This window comes from Carettochelys insculpta, chromosome 1, assembly GCF_033958435.1.
Source record: "Carettochelys insculpta isolate YL-2023 chromosome 1, ASM3395843v1, whole genome shotgun sequence".
Lineage (NCBI taxonomy): Eukaryota > Metazoa > Chordata > Testudines > Carettochelyidae > Carettochelys > Carettochelys insculpta.
In genome coordinates, this window is record NC_134137.1 from 201,366,924 (window position 1) to 201,393,361 (window position 26,438).

A 26,438-nucleotide genomic window follows, 5' to 3' on the forward strand; every position below is an offset into this window, starting at 1 on the left:
ATTTGACCTTCTTTTCCCTTGTGGAAAATATGATATTGCTCTAGGTTGACCATCCATCCTGTATTGGGAGAGACAGTCCCGTATCTGGGATGCGAAAAAGGCATCCCAACTTATTTTTTTAAAAGGGATTAATTGTCCCATATTTAGGCCCTTGGGGGCTGCGGGGGTTGGGGCTAGAAGTGCCCGTGGCTGCTGTTCCCCCCAAGGATCTGGGGCTGAGAGTGCCTGCAGCTGCCCCTTCCCCAGGGCTCCAGGGCTGGGATCACCCGTGGCTGCCGCTAGCCTGGGGCTCCGGAGCCAGGAGCGCCCATGGCTTCCATTCCCCCAGGGCTGCAGGTGGGGAGCACACACAGCTGCTGCTTCCCCAGGGCTCTGTTAAAATAGAATATCAATTAAAAGGTATTACATTTTCTCAATATTTTTCTACATTTCCAAAATTGTTGATTTAAATTAAAGCATATCGTGTAAAGTGCAGTGTTCACTTTATATTATTTTAATTGCAAATATTTGCACTTGAAAAATTATAACAGCAGTATACTATTTTTCAATTCACCCAATGCATGTATTGTAGTGCAATCTCTTTATTGTGAAAGTACAACTTATATAACTGCATTCAAAACCAAAAAAAAAACCAAAAAAAAAACCTGTAGAACCCATAAGTCCTCTCAGTCTTAGTTCTTGTTCAGACAATTCATCAGGGAAACAAGTTTGTTTACATTTATGATGTTGCCCACTCGTTGTTTAGAATGTCACCTGAAAGAATAGGTATTTACATAGCACTTTCATACTAGCATTGCAAGAAATGCCAGATAGCACATATATTTAATATCAATCTATTTGAAAATGTAGCAAGTATCCAAAATATTTAAATGAATGGTAGTCTGTTGTTTAACAAACATTGAGATTAATTAAATTTTAAATAATTTGATAGCTCTAATTTCAGTATAATCAAGATTTGTTACTTAAAGCCTGAGAAGAGAGACAGCAGATACTCATCTAGATAGAACTGCATATAACGTATTAAAAGCATGTTTCCATGAATGTGTTTGACCTAATTCTTCAATTCAGCTCACTTTTGAGTGCTAATCAAGGTTTTCTTTAATGATCATTCTTACCATGTTACCATGGCACACGCAGTTGACCTGTTAGCTTTGTTCTAATTCTCAAACAATACTTCTAAAGCCTTATGGGGAATGGAACTTCACTTGGACATTTTTGGGATCTTGGGTTAAATATATTATATCTCTAGATTTTTATCTAGCAAGGAAACTATGAATACTGCCAATTTGATTCTCACATTCTTGCTCAATATCGATGTGTGAGTCTTAGGCAAGTCACTGAAGCTTTCTGTGTTAAGCTCCCCCTGTTCTGGAAGCCTAGGGAATGCCAATATTTAAGCAACCCAGGGACTTGCTCTTCTTCAGAAAATAAATTACCTATCTTACACAAAAGTATTGAGGCTATTAAAGTTAGTTAGGGATGGATGTTGATATAGAGGTGTAGGTGTTTCACTGCAACCATTGTGTGTAAGTTACCATGATGCCAGGCCTACAATATTTCTGATTCATGGTTACCTTTACTTAGTCATTTCTAAAGACCTCCAACACAGCCTATCACACCAGCCATTTGGCATCTGTTGCACTCCTTTTACCCATTACACTTGGTTTATGGGGCTTTGATCACCTTAGAGGGGGATATGTTTATTTGAGGATGGAGTATCTTATAGTTTGTTTCGGTATAGTTGTCTTGATTCCAATGTAATTTATTTTATCTCTATTCCTAGCTATATTATTACTTTTAACTCAGTTTTGTGCTTTCCCACACTAAAGTGTAAGTGTCTTCTAAAAGCTGGTCTGTCCTTACCTCCTTTTAATGGTTCACATCCTAGCAGTGAGAGGGGTTACGTGTCCATTTATTCAGTTAATGAGTAGATGTTGACATTGTGCACAAAGAATGCAGTACAGATCCAGCGTCCAGCACGTTAAGCCCTGCAATCAATTCAGTTAGAGCAATGAACTCCCTTCTCACGCGTCTTCAGGTGGGCCACAAAGAGACTTAAGAAGGAGCAATAACTCAAATCTGTCCTGCTTAAGATGCCGAAAGTAGGCTAGGTCCCTGGACTGGCAGCCAGGAGATGTGATGAGTTCTATTCCTAATTCTGTCAATAACTTATAGCATGAATGTAAGTAAATCACCACTGCTCTCTCTGCTCCTGCTTTTGCTTCTGACTTTGTCTGTAGTGTGTTTAGCCTTTCTTCCTTAATGATTTATGTGCATGCCTAACTTCACTTACAAATTGTGAGTAGTTCCTCTGACTTCAGTAGGACTACATACTGTCCACAAAGTTAAGGATGAACGTAGTCTTTTTCCAGGATTAGGTGCTTAGTCTGTAAGCCCTGCAGGTCAGAGAGTCTCTCTTATTGGGTATTTATCTAGTACCAAGCACAATGAGATTCCAATCTCAATTGGATCCAGTAGTTTCTACTATAATATAAAAATAAATTATCATTCCCTTTACAAAGCAAAAAAGAAATGCAGATAATTGGTGCAGCTTGGTCCACAAAAGCCTGGTGACTGCTCTTTGAAAAATAAAAGTTGTCAGAAGCTTATTGCTAAGAGAGTCACACACGTTGCGCTAAGGTGTCAGATAGCATTCATTACTGATATTAATTGAAATTATTTTTTTCATTTGTGTTCACTGATTTTACACGTGGGTGATCAAATATAATATTATTTACCATTTTAATATAGGAGGATTTATAAAAAAGATTAGCCTGATTAAAATTACATAAATCTCCACACAGTTTGGAAATGGCTTCTCTCCTTTTGTGCAATGGGATGTAGCCACTCCTAGAATGACTGATGAAATAGTATTCTTTTTAATGAAAGTTTTCCCTTTGTGTTGAACTGGAAAGGAGAAGGTGAAAAGGATGATCAGATTCATCATCCAAAATTGCTATTAAGCTGGTGTTTATTGAAAAGTACAGGTATACACCAAATACTAATGTTTAGATGATTTTCTTTCCCACAGAGGGGCCCCTGCAGATTAGCAGTAATCAGGATTGTTTGTGTGGAACTCATACATCCACTTCCTCTATCATCAGTAGTCTATTAAAAGACTTTTGGCTCCCATGCTATAGGATATTCTGTCACCACTACATTTACTGGGCCAGATTCTCAGCTGTTGGGAACTGATGTAGCAGAGTAGGAGCAACAATGGCTCTGACTCACTGTTAAAGTATTTTAACTTGTGTTGTTCTTGTTGTTGATTTAAATGCAAGGCTGAGGAATTTTTTAAAATATATTAGGGGTGGATGAATGAAACATTAATTACTGGGAGAGGAGTTGTTTTCTTTGTATTTAAAAAAAACACAGGAGATTGAGTGAAGTTCCAGTAGTTGTGATGGACTTTTGAGGGTATTCCAAATCCAAGTCTACTTTTTACCCTTTCCAAGTGCTTACAATGATATTGTAACTCCTACAAAAGGTAATACTTCACAGCTGGTAAAATTTTATTTCCTGTAAAAATCATTAATTAGGTTTTCTTAATGTAACATTCTTGGGCTAATTTTGTTGGGTTGTTCCTATACATATTTTTTCAGTTTATATATTGATGAAAATGTAAGTGAAGTGAATAGCTGGTTTTAAAACATCTTTTATAGGAGCTTATTCTAATTGTGATGCAAAATTCAGGACTGCACAACAGCGAAGGGAAGGAGTAATGCTCAAAATGAAACACAAAGAATATATAAGAAACTCTAAAGGTTATACCTGTGGAACTCCCCAAGACAAATTAAATCATAAACTCTTCATTAAACATCAGTACTTCCCAATTAGCTGATAGATTTGTTGTCTTAAAGGAATATTGGACATTACATAAGTCCAGAATTCCAGAGTGCATTATATTAGTTGTCTACAAGACAAAATTGTAACAAAGGGCAGATTCTACAGTACCTAGCTGTACTTGAAAGGGAGAAGAATGTCAATTTAAAGCCTTTCTTTGTTATTGCAGCTTCCTCTAATTGAGCACATTGGTTTATTGCATTGCCATGGAAGACCTAGTAGATACTGCATGAAGTAAACCTTCCATATATAGCAGGGGAACATTTTAGACTTGTTAATAAACAAGGTGAATCCTGATGTTCAGTGTGGTCTGTTAGAAGGTGAAGAGCTGAATTTAAAAAGATGTTTGTCTTCCCAAGTGTTGAGAAGCCCCTTTTCATGCTGAGTTCTCTAACTCCCTGCTAATTTTTCTGGCTTATTACTAGGAATCCAGTAGTGAGATAGTTGGAACTGAATAGACCTATATTTCTAGCTTTCAGAAAGTTGAATTAAAAATCAGCCTTTGTTTTGAAACAGATGAAGAGGGAGGGTGTAGACAACACAAGGATAGTTCATCTGTTGCACTAGCAAAATGGCAAGGAAATTTAAACCAACTACTTCACAATATTTCTGTTTCTTCCACAGATTTTGATCCTATTCCAAAGAAAATGACTAAGTCCTGCAGTTATGAGGCCATTAAGGCTACATCTATACTAGAGAGTTTTGTCAACAAAACTCAAGAAGCATCCACATTACAAATATGTTCTGTAAATGGCCAGAATGTGGCACTTTTGTCAACAGCCTCCTGCAATTCCCCTTGTGAGGCAGAATGCCTCTGTCAACAGAAAGCAAGTGTGGCTGCTTGGGGGTGGAGGGGCTCTCTTGACAGACAGGGCTTCCAGGGCACCAGGCAGCCCTGTCTGCTGTGCCTCCAATTGGCAATTCTGTTGAGAGAACGTCTGAGCATTCCAGCTGCTCTCTGTCAACAAAGTGGATTGCTTTTTCAATCCACTTTGTTGTCTCACCGCAATCCGTTGACAGAAGTTTTGTCAGAAGATATCTTCCGACAGTATCTTCTTTTGACAGATTGCTGTACTGTAGACATAGCCTATCTGTTTAATAAAATGAAGAGTTTTAGAAATTAAGCATCAGGCTGGCACTTCCATGGGGAACATAATCATTCCAATATATTTTATGAGGATGTCTTTACAGAGCTTGGTCTCCAAAGTGCTCAGCTAATTTTCAACAGCAGGGAGGCTTTGGATTTATGATGAGGATTGTGTATCATAAATTTCCTTGCGGTCTTATGACTGAATGTCCCCACATAAACAGGGTAAAAGAGGTATTGGCAATTAAGATTTATGTTTTCCCTCTTGTTTGGAGTGCCCATCAAATGCTGTTGCTTCCTCAAGTGCCAGTGCCAGTTTCCACACAGTATTTTGTATTCAGTTAGTGGCACTGCATATACTTCTGAACGGAGCTGGAGGATTCAGCCAACCTTTTGGACCTAAGTAGGTTCTTTAGTCTTCATATTGGATTTATTTTACATACATTTACTCTATATCTAGTAGAAAGTAAAATAACATTCAAAATATTACAGTGCAATATTGGAAGAGAAAAGTTGCTTAATATACCTCTAGCACTAGTCTGAATTCTTCAGAAATGTTCAGCTGTCAGAGCAGGATTAGGAGTACAGTGCATCAAATTAAGTAGGAATGAGGAACCAAAAGCAAGCTGTTGAAAACAGAACTTCATTGATCCATACAAGAACAGAACAGAGTAAATTTAATTTGCTGAAAACCCCTCTACCCTCTTTATGTGGATCATTCAGAAAAACTCATTTAAATGATTTTCTTTAAATAGCTGTTAGTAATTTAAGAGAATTTCAGTCAGTGATGTCAACTTTGTTTTTCCTGTTTCTTTCTCTAAAGCTAGTGCTCATGAGTGCTTCAGAACCATCCTTGTACCGAGAATGAACCTCACAATTCCACAGCTCGTTTCCTCCCTTACTCATTTAAATTCTATTCCGTGTTTCACAATTTGTTGCCATCTGAATGACTGTGATGTAGCTCTTTTGACATTGTCACTAGACTGTCAGCTCAAATGGGAATTGCAAATTGGCTGGGACAGTGCAATCTCTAGATTGAAACTGAAAATCTTTCATGATTAGCAAATGTATCCTGATCAAGAAGCTATCTGAAAACTAAGTGAAAGATAGCAGGAGTTACATTTGCCCATTAAGTTTGAAAATATTCCTCAGCATGCCATTTATTTGCCTAGAGAAAAATACATCCGGCAAAGAAGTTTTCTATGTGTTTTGTGTATTATCTTTATATTACATGATAAACTTTTAATTACATGAAAATATGCACAAAAGTCAGCAATTAAAAGGCTTTAAAATAAAAGGTCTACTTTCGAAGATTTGAATGCACATTTTTATGTTGCATACTTCATTGCAACAATAGAAGGGGAGGTAATTACAGTATGCAGAAATAGTATTTTAAAGTTTTTAGAAAAGATTACACTCTTTTATATCATAATTGTAGCAGATATTTCAATCAGAATGATTTGCTAACTGTATTAAAAATGAGATTCTGTTTTGAAGCCTGCATTATTGCATTTCAGAAATAATATTCTGCACAATGTCTATAACAAGGTATTTTATCTAACAGCCTATTGTAGGTTTCTTATTATGGGTTCCAGACTACCGCTACAATAAAAGTGTAATTCAAATGTACATTAATGCATTCAGTCCTTTAATAACCGCATTTATATACCTCTATAAATAGACAAAGAAACAATTATATGGAGTACTTGTTATTCATCCTCAATACGTTTTTATTTCACTTTTAATTTCCAGAGTCTGGTGCACTAATAGAGTGGGGCTGTGTTCAGTACAGCGCACTTGGTTTAGTCTGGAAACATCTGGGTTTCCTAGGTTTATAAAATCTACTTTTCCAGTTGCAGAGGTCATTTTAGTGCCATTTTTAGAATAATGTAAACAGCTCAAGGCTTCAAATAAATGCAACTCCAACTGAAAACTGGATCTGTCCCAATGTTTTGTGAACATCACAGTACACAAAAATCCAAAATAAAGCATTTTAGTACCCTTCAACAAGTTGTTCTTTTTTTTTTTTTCTAGATACGCCTTCAGTTAAAATCATATCTTCCAGTTCATGGCCAGAAGAAGGGCAGTCTATAGTTTTGACTTGTGAATCCAAAGGAAAGCCACTGTAAGTCATGCAACAAGCAACATGGTTTTGCTATTTTCCTTATTGTTCTGTGGTTAAAGATTGTCTGCAAAGATCTGCTGTTTTTGTTTTTTCCTGAGGTGTAAAGTGATCTCTTGTGTACAGAAAACCCCTTGAAGCCTGTCTTCATTAGGAGTCTGTGGAAGACTGTCTTTTACTTCATCATCTATTTTAGTTTTGGAGAAGGATTCCAGCAGTGAGATTATTTTTTCCAGTGAAAGGAGTGCAGGATTAATCAGTTACTGTGCAGATCATTGAACTGATGATAGTTGAGGCAAAACATCACATAAAAAAATATTCCAATAACCATGCCTGTGAGAAAAATGTACTGAACTTTCTGGCTACTTTGGTTGTCATTTACATGAAAATTGGAAATTTAATGACATATGCAAATTGACTATCTAGTTCTATCCCAATTTAAAAAATAAAGTGTGCATTAAGAAAATGAATTGTAGACATCTCAATTGTACTTGAAAATTGGTATCTATATCACTTCCAACATTCCTTTTAACAGGCAACTCTGTCACTACTGAAATTGTACAGAATCTGCCACTTTTTAAAAAGAAAACTCCTAAAATGCTTTCTTTCCAATTACAATAACTTCAAGGGCTTAACCCCTGATTAGAAAAGTAAATTCCAAGTTGAAATGTGTTTGGAGTTGAGGCATGAATAACTAGAACTGAATGTGATGCCTGAATATACATCGAGGTAATCAGATATATCTTTCGTGTAGCAGGAAAATAATATGCTTTGGAATATTCACTGTAGGCATTTGTGGAATCACACTTCGATTATACTTATGTGCAAGATATATGCAAAACATCATTTAACACTTGAGATGAATTCTTCCTTGATATAATAACTCAATTGACTTTGTGGGTATGCTTAAAATAGGAGTGTAGTGTCTGAGGTCACATGGGAGAGGAGGTTTTTAGTTTTTTGTAGGGATTTTTCCTTAATATATATTTCATTTGTAGAAAATATATGTTCTGTTCTTTCAGTGATCTTACCTGTCTTTGAATTGTAGAAGACAAAAAAAATATTTTGCCCTGCTGTCTTTTGGAGCTTTGGTGTTCAGCAGATAACTACACATCAGAAATCTTTTTCTGAGAAAAGAACTCTATTGTTTCTCCTGCTGAAAGCATAAGGCTGTTTTACTAAAGGAGGAAAATAATTTGTTCATTTTATCAGGAGATTTTCTTCCAGACTGTGACTTTGTAATTTCAGTGTAAATTATGGATAGCACTTTATGATGGCCATAAAAATGATATATTTTATCTTGATGCATAAATAATTATACATTTCAAATTCTTTATGTAATACCAAGGACCTTTAGCAAACTTCAGGAAAATCCAAATTTAGGGAAAATGATACAACTTAGTTTTATTTAAATATGCAGCACTACACATTCAAAATCTTTGAAACCAAGTGCACTGTTTGCATGAGTGGACTTTGTGCATGTGGAGTACTTTCCAGGAGAGCATGGGTGGGATTCAAATTAAACTGCCAGTGTCGGATACAGTGCCTTATTAGATCAGAGATTATAGCCCAGCAGATGCATCTTGGAAAGCCACCTGTGACTACTTGGCCTAATGATAGCAGCATCATTGTGTCTACCTTTATATTCAGAGTGGCCAAGGAAAGAGGAGAGACCATGGAGCCCATCTATGCCACAGGGATTTGTAGGTAATGAATTAATAAAGGGAAGAACAGAATGAAGCCCCTGAGTCATTTGCACAGTAGAGAGACCAGCCACGTTCTCCAGTGGGATTTACAGGCCACAAGTCATCTTTCTCAATATTCCACAGCTTTGTGTGAGGGTTAAAATACTCCACTCTGCTTCCTATGTCGTATCTATTGCAGTCATGCCAATCTATAGACAGTAGAGCCAGAACTAGTGCTATAGCCACACAGGGGATGCTAGTATATAGTTGAAGGTCATGGTGGGGGAAGGAGTCAAAGAGCAAGGTAGACATGGTGACATCTAACCACAAGAACTGCTGCAACCTAGCACCATCACAAATAAAGCAAGGGAAGAAAGGACAAAAATGGGGTCCTGGCCTGGCTGTTTCCCTCACCTCATTAATGATCAATGTCGAGTCAAATTGAGAGGAGTCACACTGCACCCTTCCAAAAGTGGCAGAGCTGCCATTTGAGCATATTTTTTTACCTAAAAGAATTAAGCCTCAGTCAGAATTCCTCCACACGTTGCTTCCTCTGCATTGTGATGTGTCTTAACATCTTGTGATGTGAGCCATGACTTAACCACAACATAGCAATACAGGTGTTAAACAAGCAAGGAAAGGAAAGGAAAGCTTTGGGTTTAGAAATGTTTTCGGTCACTAAATACTGGGCATGGCGAATGGAGCATTTTGGTACTGAGGGAAAAGTATAAAATCATGGAACGCTAGAACTGCAAGGGACCTCAAAAGGTCATCGAGTGCAGTTCCTTCCCGTCTCGGCAGGACCAACCACCATCTAGTCCAGCCATGTGTCTGTGTATTTTGTTGCCCATGTGTGACACAGTCCTTAAAAGAAAATGAGGGAAATTGTTGTTCTACGTGCTATACATATGGATAATATGAAGTTTTCAAATGTCTCTTTCCACTGATAGAAAGGTTCCATCAAAGTAAAGGAAAACAGTCCAGTCTGTGTACCTCAGAAGCTGTTTTACAAGAAGATCATGCTGGACATTTAATTCTCTAGGAAAAGGTACCTCTGTTACAGTGAACAACTTAGTAGTAGGCATCCTTCGATCCCAAGGGATCATGGGTTTTGCGCCCCAGTTGTACTGATTCGAGCAGTGTCTTCTGTGGCTGTGCAATCCAATCCGGGAGTGGCAGTCCTTTCCGCACTGTGAGCAGCAATAGGCAGATGTCGCTCTGGTATCACGGGCACAGATCTTCCTGAGGGCTCTGCTGTCTTCCGCTTCCTTCACCAAGGTAGTTTCATATATAACAAGAGCGTCCTTCACTCCCTGTTTCCAGGCGTGCCTGTCTGAGGTGAGCAAATGCCAGGTGTTCACACTGCTAGAGAGAGCACTGAGGTCATGCTTGTATGTGTCCTTGTAGCACAATTTAGGTCACCCTTTCGGCCTCTTTTCAGACGCCAGTTTGCCGAAGAGGACGTCCTTTGGTATTCGGCCTTCCGTCATGCCTGAGACATGGCCCAGCCAGCGCATATGCCTCTGTTTGAGAAGGGTGAACATGGAGGCGGTGCCTGCCCTCTCAAGCACTGCACTATTGGGGACCTTGTCCTGCCATGAGATACCGAGTATGCGCCTAAGGCAGCGCATGTGGAAAGTGTTGAGCCGCTGCTCTTGTTTTGAGCGCAAAGTCAATGTTTCGCTGGTGTACAGCAAAACACAGGCTGTGTAGACCTGCACCTTGGTGTGTACAGTGAGCTTATTGTTAGCCCATACTCTCTTCATCAGCCTGGAGAACGTTGTGGCGGCTTTTCCAATGTGCTTGTTGATCTCGCTATCAAGTGACAAGTTGTCCGAGATCGTCGAGCCTAGGTACATGAACTCATGGCCGACTTCCAGTTCGTAGTCTAGCACGTTGATAGATGGCTCATTACCCACGTTTTGGCCCATCACCTGGGTCTTCTTTAAGCTGATTGTGAGGCCAAATTCCATACATGCATCCGCAAAGCAAACAACTTAGAACAACAGTGTACAACTTAGACTATCCAAATGACACTTTGCTTCTCAAAATATAGGGGGAGAAAGAGGCCTCAGTTTTAATGTGCATTGTATTAAACCAAGGCAGGGGAATGACAGAATATCATACTATGCTCTGTAAGAAGGTAAAATGGATTATTTCACTAGCTCCCTAAGCACTTGGTATTAGCCAATGAGCAAAATTCTGTCCACATCATAAGAAATGCATTAAAAATATGCCTTTATTTTAAAGACTAGAGGAGTATAACTACCAAGGTATAGATTATTTTCTCTGAGTGTATACACTCATCCCTCACCATACAAACACAGCTGGTTCCCAAATTTCTGCTCGTAGGCAAAAACTCTTAAAAGCGACACTAAATTCCCATTAAAATACATGTAAAAGTTTCAGTTCATTCCAAGTACTTGTAACTTGACATAAACCAGTTGAGTTTAGGTACTTTTCTGATGTATTTGAATAGTGTGGCACCAGAAATAGGCTGTAGTGTATGTATGTAGAGCAGGGATTCCCAACCTATGGGTCGGGGCCTAAACGTGGGTCCCATTAGAATTGTTAAAGATCACCAGCTGGACAGTTCCCAGCTGCATATGGCTATTAAAGAAGCCATTTGCAGTTTCTTAACACTGCTGCCTCAGGCAGATGTCTGTCGAAATAGCTGCTGGATATGGCTGCTGTCTCTGTCACTAGGGATAGCAATTACCTTATGCCTAGGTGCTGAAACCTTAACACTTCAGTTAATAGGTTTTAACAACTGTTACTTGCTGGGAGCAGGAGGGTTGGAGGAGCCATCCAGCCTAGCAGCCCAGATGAAGAGACTGCGGCTGGAGGAGAACTGTCTAAGGCTGGGGCTGTTTCAAGATGCAGCCAGGGGGGGTCTAAGACTGGGAGAAGTTTGGGGCTGCAGGAGGTGTAAGGTTGGGGGCAGTTTGGGGCAGAGGTGGGGCTCTAAGGCTGGGGGTGGTTTGAGGCAGCTGGGGGGGGATTAAGGCTGGGGGCAGTTTGGAACCTTGTTGGAGGGGTTAAAACCTGGCCAAAGGTGTGGGCAGGTGGAGGGGGCTAATACAGCAAACCCTCGAGTTACCCAGGGGTTGTTCCTGTAACCCCTGCATAACTCGAATTTTCTTGCAAGGAGAGGAGAGCCAAGAACTACCAGGTCTGGTCAGTTTCCTGGTTTCCAGACTGGCAGGATCTGGGAACCAGGGGCAGGCTGGTTCCAGTTTCTCCAGGGCTTGCGGGACCTGGAAACTGATCAGCCTATGGGTGGTCAGTTTCCCATTCCCGCCAGCACAGGGGAGGGAACCAGGCTAAAAGCCTTCTCCCTCTCTTCCCCAGCCACAAAACTGTCAGACAGCTGCATGTGTGATGGGAGGGAGGGAGAAGGCTCCAGCCATGGGGCTGCAAGTTCCCCCCACCCCTGCCAGGGACCCCACAGCTGGAGCGGAGCCAGCTGCTGGCATGTGGTTCTCCCTGCTCCTCCAGTCAGGGACCCCACAACTGGCTCCTATAAGCAGGGAAAGTTCACTCGTTTGGTGAACAAAGGTAGGTGTATATGTTCCTCATTTTAGCAAGTACTTGTTAGTAAATTACTAATTAAATGAGGGATGAGTGTACACATCTTAAACATTTTTATGCAGTTTTATATAATTAATGACACTTTAGCTGGGTTTACACATGCAAGTATATTCAAAATTTATGTTTCTCTTTCGAAAGAATGCAAGGAGCGACTACACACAAAATGCATTCTTTTGAAAGGAAATCAAAGGAACATGGTGCAGAATTTGAAATCCCTACCCCGATCCCATATTAGGAAGAGCATCCCCTTTTGAAAGACGTTTTCAAGAGAAGATAAGTGTAGACACTCCAAGGCTAGCTCTTTCAAAAAAGGTGCTGGCCATCTGGAGTGCAGAGATGCCCTGGCCTTCAGCAGTGGGGCTCTATTATCTCCATATCTGGCCACCTTTAAAGCTGTACAGACCCAGCAACCCTGGGGATCTGAGAGTGTGCTGACTGTAGGCAGACCATAAATGAGGCACAGTATGCGCTCCCAGCCCTCACCGCAGGCCAGATGCCCCAGATGGGAAGCAGCCAGCCCTCCCCGGAATCCCAGGTTTCAGGGTTCACAGGAGCCAGGGCCTGGAAAAAAGGGGCCCCCTCCTGGACTGAGGCATTTCTCAGAGATCTCCTGGGACTGTGGAAGAAGGAGGAGGTGCTCTGGGAGATGGTGGTAAGATGGTACAATGCAGCAGCCTTTGGTTACCTGGCTCATGGCCTCTTCACCCAGGGACACCATGACCTGGCTATGGATCAAGTCCGGAGCTAGGTTAAGGAGCTTCAGCAGGATTATGCCAGGGACCAGGATGAGGCCAGCCACTCAGGGGCAGTTCCTGCAACCTGCTCCTACTACAGGGAGCTCTGGGCCATTCTTGGACATCCCCTCCATCTGTTGCCCTTGAGACCTCAGTGGAGCAGCCAGAGGCAGAGCTAGGAGAAGCCAGGACCAGTGAGTCAGGGATGAGAACCATGCCCCTCCACAAAGGGGACCTCATCATTGATGTGCCTCCTGGTTGTACAGCTGGGTGACCAGGACCTGGGCATCACCACAGCTCAGCAAGTTACTATCTGGTAAGTACCTGGCAGCGTGTGCACTCTGGCTTGTGGGGTGGGGGAGACAAAGCTGCCAGAGGGCTATACATAGGCCCAGTGGTCCTGGCCCAGATGTATTTTGACCTGTCACGGCCCCTCACACACCATGATGGCTGCTGGTGACACTCAGCACCCACCCCCATGGAAAGTGCCGAGAGGAAGTTGGGCCAGACCACACCCAGGGACTGCCCCACATGGGTAGGGGACCTCTCTGCAGTCGTGCTACTACATGACCACAGTGCCTGTGGATAGGGATGGTGTCCTGATGTGGGGGATGTTGCCCCAAGGTGCATGGATGAGGGACTGATACACTGTCCATCTCTCCATATAGCCATGCCATGCAATGGCTGCAGGAATCCTCTGTCCCTCTGTCATTATGGACAGCCCCCTGGAAGTGGCAGAGAGTGCCCAGGCACTGTCCCCTCAGCCGCATCATGGTGAAGCCACAGCTGGAGACCTCTAAGGTGGTTGGGGGATGATACTGTCAACCACCGACAGGCCAAGGGGCTGAGCGACGCCTTTGGCTGGAGGAGGCCAATGTGGTCTAGCGGATGGTGGCCTGGGACAGACTCCTGAACACCCTGGAGCGCATAAATGGCATCCTCCAGGAGCATATGGCGAATGTAGCCCGCGTTCTTGCCTCCCCCTTACCATCCCTCTGCTTAGCCACCTGCCATGCCCGCTGCTGCACCCCACCAACCCCAACACTGCCAAAGCCCTTCCATGGCCCTACCTGCCTGTGCAGTCCTCCCCATCCCAGCCCTGCTACGGACTCTGAACCAGGGGAGGGAGAGGATCCCAGGGCCGACAGCGCTTGTGGGCTTCCACCCCTGGCCTTCAGTGATCCTCCCATCCCTGGTCCAGTTTCAGGTCCCTCCCGGCCCCCAATGTACATAGTTAGCCCCTACCATAATACATATTTTGTGAGTCAGAAAACAGTTGCTTGGCTATAGTGTATAGTAAATGTTTATTTTCCAAAGTTCCCCATCTCCTATGATCTTTGTGGAGGGATGTTGGGGGTTGATATGTGGGTGTGTTTCATGGTGGGGATGGTGAGAGGTGTCTGTGGACATAGGTCAGTGGGGCCTGTGAGTGAAGCTGTCAGGGAGGATCTCCCTGATAGGGAACATGTCCCTGTGGGCCTGGTGACTGGGGGCCCTGGCTAGCTACTCATACATGGGACTGGACTCAGCTGCCCACCGCTGCATGAAGGCATCCCCCTTGCCCTCCACGATGTTGTGAACAGTGCAGCATGTGCTCAGCACCTGCGGGATGTTCTGCACCCTGCCCTCCATGTGCGAGTGGAGGCACCGCCACTACTTGTTTAGGTGCCCAAAGACTTGCTTCACTGTGGTGTGGGCCGGGGTCAGCCAGGTGTTGTACAGCTCCTGGGTCGGGTCGAGGTGGCCAGTGTATGGCTGCACCAGCTAGGGCTGCAGGGGGTAGGTGGCATCCGCCATCATGTAGAATGCCATGGTGACATCCCAGGCCAGAAGTTCCCTCTGGGGAATGAAGGTCCAAGCCTCCATGCTCCAGCAGAGGCCTGAATTCTGGCACACACACACGTCATGTATCTGGCCGCCCAACCCTCATAGATGGCCATGAACCAATGTTTGGGATCCACCAGGGCCTGGAGGACTACCAAGTGGTAGCCCTTTTTGTTAATGTTGTAGCCAGTGCTGTGAGCTGGGGCATGGATGGGGACTTGTGTCCCATCCAGGGTGCAGAAACAGTTCGGGAAGCTGAGTGCAGTGAATCCCATCATGGCTGCATCCAGCTTCCCCACATGGCAAACCCTGTGGAGCAGCATTGCAGCAATGACCCAGCCAACCTGCACGGGATGGAGGATGTACGTTCTGGTGAGGCAGTGGCAGGGAGTTCCCGTCCTCTGCCCCCTCCCAGCCTCCTGCCACCAAGGGTCCCCCTTACCTGGGAGCCCCATCCCCACCTTCCTGAGGCAGCCATGTGCCCAAGCATGCCTTACCTCCGTGAGGACAGCCCCAACAGTGGCTTTGCCCACCCCGAACTGGTGCCCCATGGAGTGGTAGCTGTCCAGGGTGGCCATCTTCCAGATGGCTATGGCAACCCTCTTTTTGAGGGAGAGGGCAGGCCGCATGCAGGTGTCCTGGTATATGAGATGCGTTGAGTTGAGCCAATGGCAGAGCTCCTGAAAGCTCGTCCTTCTCATCTGAATGTTCTGCACCCATCTGGCATAGTTCCACTCCCCCAACACCAGTCAGAGCTGCTGGTGTGGCTGCAGATGTGTGGGCACCTGGGGCAGGTGCCAGAAGGATCCAGGGTGGGGGGACTCCGCAGCCCTGGAGGGGGACAGCTTGGCCACCCAAGGAGGTGGAGGGTAGTCGTGACAACTGTGCAGAGCATGGCTAACACAGTGTTCAGGATTGCAGTTTCCAATGTCAGGAGCAGCTGCTGGTGCTCCATTGGGCTGCACACTAGCCCTCTGGTTCCTGTACAGGCTGTGCTGGCAGCTCAGCTGGCTTCTGTGTGTGTAGGCTGAGGTTTGGGGGAGGGGTCCTTTAAGGAAGTGTCTGTCTGTGGTCCCTGGAAGGGCTTCTCTGCCATGCGACACCATTTGTGCCATGCCCTGCTCCGTTATTTCAAAAGAGTGCCTGGGGCTGTGTGGACACTCTGTTTCGAAAGAGCGCATTGAGGGTTTCATCTGCCTTTTGTGTGTAGCTGCGCTCTTTCAGAAGGCGAAACTTCGTTGTCATGAGAATTTTAACCTTTTGAAAGAGTGCTGTCCTGTAGGCACGGCTTGTGTGTTTCCCTGAAGAGGAAAATTTAATGTTTCTAGCAGCATTAAGTATCTTTTTCTGCAGTCTTCATTTCCGCTAGACCCATGCTAGTCTGCAGGGGAAATGGAGAGAGATGTTATAATTAAAAACTATGCAAAATCAAGTTTGTACCACAAAATGCAGCTCTTTCAACTCTAAATGAAGCATACTGCATGATAATCAGATGATATTAGAAACTCATTCACCTATAACAATCAATCTTTGGAAATTAATAATGTGCACTTTAAACAAAAAGTAGAAGAGTTCTTTCTGTTTATTCTGATCAAGGTGTGGGAACAAAATACAAGCTATATACAGCCCTGTGTTTTCTGTCCCATCATCGATAGGTACAAAAATTATGATGGGGCAGCTTTTGTTTGATCAGAATAAAGACAGAGTATTTTATACATGTCTTTTACACTAAAACCGTCAGGCTTGTCTCATGGTGATTTGTCAGGCAGGGTTTCTTTTTTAAGCCAACTATCAGGTGGTGTCTTCTCTCACGTTGCAATTAGGTTACAGTGTCTGTCTTGTCACTGTGGATCCTATTGTTGATTTGCTTTGAGTGTGAGGACTTCATGGCCATTTTTTAAAAAATAATATTGCTGTATTTTGCAATTCAGTTTGTGTGGTTTTTTTAATCTGTTGAACAGCTTTTTAACTTTGACCATGGCTAAGCTAGTAGACTTGAGACAATTATTGAAGAACATGCTCACCTGTTTCTGAAGAGACCATTTTACTTTTCACTCCATATTGAAACTAATCACTTTCCTTTTCAGTCCTCATAGTTCCTTGTATCTTCTCTTTGACTCTGGCTGAATTCCCAGACTGGTAACGGCTTCCTAATAAATCTAAAGGGTCATGACATTTAAATGTTTGTTTCAAATGTCCTTCTTGTAGGTTAGTGTAAAACAGTGTTAGACAGTTGTTCGGAGAAGGCTGTCTAACTATCCTATAGAAATATTGCACTCAAACATCTTCCAGCAGAAACTTCAGAAATATTCTGTACAGTTTTTTCCTTCTTATTATAGCCCAGACCACATATCTACAGTAGGGTCCACTTATGTTAAACGAATATTCATAGTTGGTTATTTTTTAAGTTGGGGAGGAATTAAGAGTTTAAAAACCATAATACTAATGACTACTATTTTCTGCAGGTGTCAGAAGATTAAAGAAGCAACATTTTGCTTTTTACCCCCAAGTTATATATTCTAGACACCATTGTGTCTTTCAGAACAATAGGTTCTGATGGCTACCGACTGCCATGAAACTGAATTCAGAATTGCACCCAATTGTATATCAAGTGTTTGAGAAAAAATGCATTATAATGTGAAAAGATCAATATTTAGTATTCTCAGCCAGCGCTTTCACTGAGGAGAGCATGAAATGTGTTTTCTAATTAGATGAGGGCAGAGAGTCAGCATAGATTTTTAAATAAACCTAAAAAATTAATACATTAACAGTTATTTAGTAATGGTTATTTAGGTCTAAATCCTGCCCGCTGATGTGCGAGGGAGAAAAAGGGTATGGAAGGTTTTTAATACCAGGCAAATAGCTGGGAAGAATCTTTCCACAGAGACTAACAGAATAATGATGAGGCGCCAGTTGGCTATGGTTACACTACAGCACTCTGTCGACAGAAGCCAAAAAAAGAAAAACAAAAAAAAAATCCTTTGTTGACAGACTGTGTGTACACACAAAAGCAAATCGGGAGAGAGAGTCACTCCATTGACAGGGCAGCTGGACTGCACTGTTACGCTCTCAACAAAACAGGCACCAGGAATCATGGCAGACAGGGCTGTCCATTGTTGTGAGCGCCCTGTTTGTTGAGAGAGGCCCCTTGGCGCACTCGCACAGCTTTTCTGTCAACAGCAACCACAGCCATTCACTTCACTGGAGCCACAGTTACATGTTAGGTCCTCAAAAAGTTGTTTCAAGCCATATTTACCCAGGGTGATCAGCAGGATTGGCTGGCAGAAGGTGAAGGTACACTGAGTTCAGGTCAAGTGGAACCGAAAAGTGTGATACCTGAGCTGTTGTGGAGACTCCTGCAATGGTTCATAGATGTGGACACATCCCAGGCACTGTCTGTGCTGGCCAGGGTGGAGTTTGGGTATAACCATTATGGAAATGCAAACTGAAAGCGATTCAGGAAATACTGTTTTGGTTTTTTTCCCCAAGAATACCAAAATCTCTGTCCTCCCTACCAAGCTGACATAGATGGAGGTTTAAAAATCTATGTAACAGACCCGCTGGAGCGTTTGTCCTGAGGCCGGTCCCCTTTAAAGTGCTGCAGTAGCAGGGCTGTGCCACTCTGCGCGGTGCTGAGGGAAGGGAAGGGGTCAGCACCACAATTCAAGCAGTCCTGAGGGCTGCCTGCCTAAGGTCCTTTCCCTGCTGTCCTTGCCCCCACCCCTTTCAAGGGTGTGGAGTCAGCCCTCCCTCTCCCACCTTGCTCTGGGATCCATGGCAGCTGTCAGACCCGTTGCTAAGTAATAATGGTTTTGATAGAGAGTAAAACACTTGAAAAGCCATTGGGTCTTATGTATCAATGTAGCATCATTTATCAAACCATCTGAAATGGGGGGAGAAGAACCAGTGAGGCACATTTTTGTTGTAAAAGCCCAGTAATCAGGAATGAATGTGGGTTCCATTATTGGTTTAATATTTTTCCTGACAAGCCTTAAAAGTAAATGGGCTCACTTTGTAAGAGTTGTGTGGTAACCTATAACAGATCATAGTGTTTGGAGTGAAAGCAAAGAGCTAGCACTGGCCTCTTAGGCTGTCTGGCTTGCTGGGGATTTCTGAGTATGAGTCAGGGAGCTGGACAGCCTTAATAACTCCAGTCAAGAGAAAGAGAGATGTGAATCTCTGTGTGGAAGAGGTGATGGCTGAGGCATCATTAAGTGTATGCACTTTGGGGACCACAAAGGTAGAAATACATGTAAAATTTCCCTGAAACTGACAGCAGCAAAGTCAGGAATGAGGTGGTAAAAATGTGTCTGATCTTACTAAGCAGGAGGGACTACATGACCAAATGAACTTGCATGGAGTTTTTTTTTAATTGCATCAGAGGGAAAAAAAAGGATAAGCTGTGTTCTGTGACATTAGCAGAATTTATTGTTAAGAGAAAGTTGAAGATGAAGGCAGGCCTTTCTATTTTAATGCCAAGTTTTGGACTCTTTTGAATGGCCGATGCAAAGAAGCTCGAAGATTTATTAAAATAAAATGTAACGAGATATACCTAGTGGACCCGGTGTATTTGGGTGTGCGATGTGACAAGGACACCAAAAGGCTGCAAGCTCAGGAAGGAAAAGTAATGAAGATAGCTGAGTCACCTGGGGGCTTATTAGCATGCAAACAACCCAGCCTGGAAAGGGCAAAGGACTTGCACAAAGACTGAGCGTAGGAGGGTTATTTGTTTTATTTATTTATTTATTTATTTTTATTTATTTATTTATTTATTTATTTAGCCCCTGTGAATAACTTTGGAACTTCCATTTCCATTTTCTAAACAAATAAGAAATATAACAGTGTACATTGCCCCGTGTGAGGAGAAGGGGCACCAAGAACAGCTTTGGAGAGGGAACTTTGGGTTTTCTTTTTCTCCCTTTGTGAAGGAAGGAGTGAAAGAGTGCTGTTTTCGGTGTCCTCAGGAAGACAGTGTGTTTCTGATTCTTTGCCTACCTGATGTCTCTCTTTTGAAGATATGAAGGCATTGAAGATTGAGTTAAGTAGGCAGGGCTTCTGAAGAAACACAAAGAGATTGTAAAACCAGCATTACTACAATCTTTTTACTGACTCACAACATTATTTCCTTTTTCACCTGGATTCCTGACCCATTGAGAACTCCAGTTAAACCAAGTTTTCAAACTGCCTTTTGTGTCTTGGATTCCAGAGTGGAATTGGCAGGCATAGGATGGGCAGGAACAGTCTCTTTTCCTTAGTACTGTTGTTGCTTTAGAAACAACCTTCTTTACATTGACAAAACTCAGCCTCTGATTTGGTGTTCTGGGATAGCAGTAGAATTTTTTTCCCATATTAGTTTTCTTCTTCCCTTGAAAAGATATACATATCTGGGGGAGAGTTTCCTGCTGTCACAGGAAAGATGGAAGACTGTGCCCCAAAGCTGGAATCAAACCTTCAAAAAAGACCCGTGTCTTGTTCAGTGAATGAGTAGTTATTTGATATTTTTCTTCCTCCTGCACAGTTTATGCCCCCATAACTTATTTACTCTGCACCATCCAAACTCTACAATAACTATATCCCCCAGTGGCCCAGAATGGTTGTATCTAGGACATAGGAATGACACCTGGGAAGGGCTGAAAGATCAGGAGGGAAAAAGTAAATGAACATAGCTGAGAGTCACCCTAGATTCATAGCCTGGCAAACAACCCAGCCTGGATATAAAATTCTGCAAGGAAGTACATATGCTAGAAGTGACTGGATTGTAGAAAAGACACCCTTACACCCGGTAATATGACTGATTTTTGTCCTGGTTGGATATGTGGTGCTCTCTTCATAGGGTCCATCCATCACACATTAAGGAATTTATCTTCCCAACACCTGAGAGATTAGGTGGTTCCAGTTGCTGAAAGTCCATTCTGTCATGGGGGTATAATTTATATATGTGTAGAATAGAATGAGTGTGTTATACAGGTTGAACTTCTCAGGTTACAGAAACATGACTGTTGAGTCACTGTAAAATGATGGACACAGCCATAAGCATGACATAGAGCTCATTTTGTTGAGAATATCACTAAATTTGATCATCACTGGCTACGTCTACACATGAAGCCAACATCGAAATAGCTTATTTTGATGTAGCAACATTGAAATAGGCTATTTTGATGAATAACGTCTACACGTCCTCCAGGGCTGGCAACGTTGATGTTCAACTTCGACGTTGCGCAGCACCACATCGAAATAGGCGCTGCGAGGGAACGTCTACACGCCAAAGTAGCACACATCGAAATAAGGGTGCCAGGCACAGCTGCAGACAGGGTCACAGGGCGGACTCAACAGCAAGCCACTCCCTTAAAGGGCCCCTCCCAGACACAGTTGCACTAAACAACACAAGATACACAGAGCCGACAACTGGTTGCAGACCCTGTGCCTGCAGCATGGATCCCCAGCTGCCGCAGCAGCAGCCAGAAGCCCTGGGCTAAGGGCTGCTGCCCACGGTGACCATAGAGCCCCGCAGGGGCTAGAGAGAGAGCGTCTCTCAACCCCTCAGCTGATGGCCGCCATGGAGGACCCGGCAATTTCGACGTTGCGGGACGCGGATCGTCTACACGGTCCCTACTTCGACGTTGAACGTCGAAGTAGGGCGCTATTCCAATCCCCTCATGAGGTTAGCGACTTCGACATCTCGCCGCCTAACGTCGAAGTTAACTTCGAAATAGCGCCCAACACGTGTAGCCGTGACGGGCGCTATTTCGAAGTTAGTGCCGCTACTTCGAAGTAGCGTGCACGTGTAGACACAGCTACTGTGATTCATAGTCTGCTACCATGCAATTGTTAAGTTCTCTGGCCTCTTTGGCCTTTCTACAGATATGAATTATTATGGCTGTGTCTACACTAGTCCAAATCTTCAAAATGGCCATGCAAATAGCTGTTTTGAAGATTACTAATGAGGTGCTGAAATGCATATTCAGCACCTCATTAGCATGCCAGTGGCTGTGGCTCTTTGAAATTGCCACTTTTCACTGCCGCACAACTCGTCCAGATGGGGCTTCTTTTCGAAAGGACCCCGCCAACTTCAAAACCCACGTATTCCTATCAGCAGATAGGAATAAGGGGATTTTGAAGTTGGTGGGGTCCTTTTGAAAAGGACCCCCATCTGGACGAGCTGCACGGCAGCGAAAAGTGGCAATTTCGAAGAGCCGCAGCTGGAGGCATGCTAATAAGGCTCTGAATATGCATTTCAGCACCTCCGTCATCTTCAAAGATTTGGGCTAGTGTAGACATAGCCTGTGTGTTATATTCTAACCCAGAATGAACTTCTCTCATTTGGCACCTTTGTGACCTGATTGGTGCTGAACAAGAGAATTTGCTGGACCATGGAAGGCAATATTGTTTAGCACATTTCTAACACTTCCACTGCTCACTGGGCTCTTAGAAGACATTTAGGGGTAAATTATAGTTAAGTAACAACACAGAACACTGAGAGCTGGGCTGGTGTCTGGAAACAAACTTTATGGGACCATGGAAGACTTGGCCACACCCCTGGTAAGTGGTCATTTGGTTAACTAAAATCTTGCCAGATTATGAATGTTGTTGGTTGAGAGAGTTCCAGATTAAAGCAGTTCAACCTGTAGTTTATATATATATATATATATATATATATATATATATATATATATATATATCTCAATATGATAAAACAAAGACAATGTTTCTACAGAGGTATAAACCTGTACTTTAACAAATTACATGGCAAAATGTGCATATTTTTTGCTGTCTGTGAGTCTGCATTTTCATTTTGCACTTGGGAATTTTTATATGTGTAATTATTAACAGCACAGGGAAATTGGTATAATAAAAATATGGCATGCAAGATGAAACAGATGGGAGCATTAAACAGATGGGAGCATTAATGCCCATTTAAATATTATGGTTTACAGTAAAAGCTACTGCAGTTCTTAAGAATTGCCCCTCTTGTGTTCTATGGTGTTTACTCATACCATGGTGCAGAGAATACAGTGTGAAAAAACAACTAAATTCAGCATTCCTAGTGCTCGTTAAATTCCTTTTATTATGTGTGTGCTTTCTAAAATACGTCTCCTCTTTGCTCCTCAGAGGTATTCATGCCCCTGCTAAGAAGCCAAATAACACAGAGTTGTCCGCAGCTTAAAACTGGCTGTAAAATGGGGGGGAAAATGAATAGAAAACAATAATATAGAAAAATGTAAAATATTGAGGCAAATGCTAAATTTAGCCTTCACTCAAGCTAGAGTGCATGAAACAGGAAGTGTTGTCTGTACTTAGGGAGAAGGCAATCTTTCAGAATTTCCAATTTTATGAAGAATATTTCAAACCCCTAATATTTAAAGGTACACTTACTGTCTTAAATCAGCAGCTAACAGCATAACTTAAATAACGTAATATAAGCAAACATATCTGTTCATAGAAATCTGTTTCTGTAGATCGTACTATTCTGCAGAAAAATATGCAGTCTTAGCACTGCAGCGATTTCCCTTGCCATCCCCAACCCCCACACTTAAGCAGTATAGGGTGGATAAAGTATGTCATCTATTCAGTGAATTAAGGGTGACCCATCTAACTTTCAGATTTCAGGGCATCTGTGCATAGAACTACCAGACTATTAAAGACTGCTTTTCCCATCTCTTCCCCAGTCTTAGTGGCAGCACAGTTTCCCCGGAAACTGTGAATGCTACAGACTAGCAGTGATTGATTCACTCTTTCTATATGAATGAGAACATGCGTCAAAAGGAAAATACAAAGATGGAAGGACAAAGCAAAAAGATTAGGATTCTTTAACATGTTTGGTATATTTATAACACTGTTGTACTCCTCTTCAAAGCAAGAAAAGTCTCACTCATTCAAATTTATGTGCCTGCATTTTTGAAAATGTATCTTCAAATGTTACAGAAACAGTGTTTGAGTGTCATACACTCTAGATTAGTGAATTCTTTTAAATGTTATTGGAAGTATTATCCCCTTCCATGTGAAACCTGGAGGCTGTCCTTGTCTCTGCTGGCAATGGCAGACGGTGTATGTGTAGCTACATGGTGCTGGTAGAAGGTAGGATCTGTGCACGCTCACTGTGGTCTGCAGCAATCTGCAGTAGTGAAAGGCTGCAACAAGAGGGAGACCGCAGAGAAAGGCTTGCCTGCTGCCAGACCCTTCCCAGACAATACAAAACTATGCAAGATAGTTCAATCACAAGCAAAATGTGAGGTGCCGCAAAGGGATCTCACGAAACTGGGGGACTGGGCAACAAAATGGCAGATGAAAGTTGATGCTGATAAGCACAAAGTAATGTACATTGGAAAATATCCTTGTGGTAGATGAAAATAATGGTGTCTGAGCTGTTACTACAAGAGAGAGAGAGAGAGAGAGAGAGAGACCCTGGTGTCATTGTGGCTAGTTCTCTGCAAACGTTGATCCAATGTGCAGTGTCAGTCAAAAAGGCTAATACAATGTTGGGAGTCATTTAGAAGGGATAGATAATAATACTGAAAATATAGCTATATCTATGCCTCTATATAAATCCACAATACATCCACATTTTGAATACCGTGTACAGATATAATCACCCAATCTCAAAAATGTGTGTGTGTGTATGTGCGCGTGTGTGCGCGCGTATTGGAATTGGAAAAGGTTCAGAAAAGGGCAACAAAGTGATTAAGGGCATGAAATAGCTCTAAAGAAGGAAAGATTAATGATATTAGGACTTTTCATCTCAGAAAAGAGACAAATCATAAGAGTACAGTGAGAGAGATGTGGAAAAAATAAAGCAGTGTTGTTTACACCTCCTCATAACACAAGAACGAGGGATCACCAAATTAAATTAATATGCAGCAGGCTTAAAACAAATAAAAGAAAATATTTCTTCACACAACACACAGTCAGCATGTGGACCTCTTTGCCAGATGATGTTGTGAAGGCCAAGACTATAGCAGAATTTTAAAAAGAACTTGATAAATTCATGGAAGATGGGTCCATCGTTTCTGGTTATTAGCCCATATAAGTAGGAATGGCACTTCTAAGCTCTGTTTGCCAGAAGCTGGAAATGGGTAACAGAGGTAGATTACTTGTTGATTACCTGCTCTGTTTATTTCTTCTGGGAAACTTGTCACTGGCCACTGTCAGAGGACAGGATACTGAGCTAGATGGACCTTTTGTTTTGGCCTTTTGTTGTATTCAGTCTCATGTTCTTGTGATGTTCTACCATCTCTTCTTAGTCATCTTTCATAACCCCAAATTATTTTGTTGCTTTTCTCTATACCCTGGTTCTCATGGGAGACTTTAATCATCTGGAAATTTGTTGGGAGACCAATACATCAGCACACAGACAATCCAGGAAGTTTTTGGAGAATGTTGGAGATAACTTCTTGGCACAAGTGCTGTAGGAACTGACCAGGGGCCGTGCGCAACTTGACCTGCTGCTCACAAACAGGGAAGACCTAGTAGAAGAAATAGAAGTGGAAGGGAACCTGGGCTGCAGCGACCATGAGATTGTAGATTTCAGGTTCCAGACAAAAGTAAGAAAGGTGAGCAGCAACATACAGACCCTTGATTTCAGAAGAGCAGACTTTGACTCACTGAGAGGCCGGATGAGCAGGATCCCTTGTGAAATGAAGATGAAGGGGGAAAGAGTAGAAGAGAACTGGAAGTATTTTAAAGAAGTATTACTGAAGGCACAGGAACAAACAATCCCACTGCATAGTAAGAAATGCAAACAGGGTAGGCAACCAGCTTGGCTTAACAGGGAAATCCTTAGTCAGCTTAAATTCAAAAAGGATGCATACAAGAAATAGAAATGTGGACAGTTGACTAAGGAGGAGTATAAACATATGGCTGGAGAATGCTGGGCAGTAATCAGGAAAGCAGAAGCACAATTGGAACTGCAGCTGGCAAGGGATGTGAAGAGTAACAAGAAGGGTTTCTACAAGCATGTGAACAATAAACGGGATATCAGAGAAGGTGTGGCGCCATTACTGGATGAAGGAGGTAACCTAGTGACAGATGATGCAGGAAAAGCTGCAGTACTCAATGCTTTTTTTGCCTCCGTCTTCACGGACAAAGTCAACTTCCCCATGACGGTCCTAGATGATGCAGTATGGGAAGGTGGAGGGCAGCCATCTGTGGGGAAGGAACAAGTCCTGAGCTATCTAGAAAAACTAGATGTGCACATGGGTCTGGATTTCATGCACCCCAGGGTACTGAGGGAATTGGCAGAGGTCATTGCTGAACCTTTGGCCATTATCCTTGAAGACTCTTGGAGATCAGGGGAGATACCGGATGACTGAAAGAAGGCAAAAGTAGTTCCCATCTTTAAAAAAGGAAGGGAGGACAATCCAGGGAACTATAGACCCATCAGCCTTACCTCAATCCCTGGGAAAATAATGGAGGGAATCCTCAAGGAATCTGTTTTGGAGCATTTGGAAGAGGGGAAAGTGATCAAAGTAGACAACATGGATTCACCAGGGGCAAGTCCTGCCTGACTAATCTGATTAGCTTCTATGATGAGGTAACAAGCTCTGTGGACGTGGGGA

At 42.8% G+C, this 26,438-nt stretch overlaps 1 protein-coding gene across 2 annotated transcripts in view; it reads left to right on the top strand.

Moving 5' to 3' along the window:
- Nucleotides 1-26,438, top strand: part of CADM2 (cell adhesion molecule 2) — a 1,036,826-nt gene that overhangs the window by 873,459 nt on the left and 136,929 nt on the right. For both annotated transcript variants that reach the window (XM_074997734.1, XM_074997742.1), the window contains one exon: nt 6,965-7,055. In XM_074997734.1, coding sequence (XP_074853835.1) covers nt 6,965-7,055 — 91 coding nt within the window. The remainder of the gene's footprint in view (nt 1-6,964; nt 7,056-26,438) is intronic.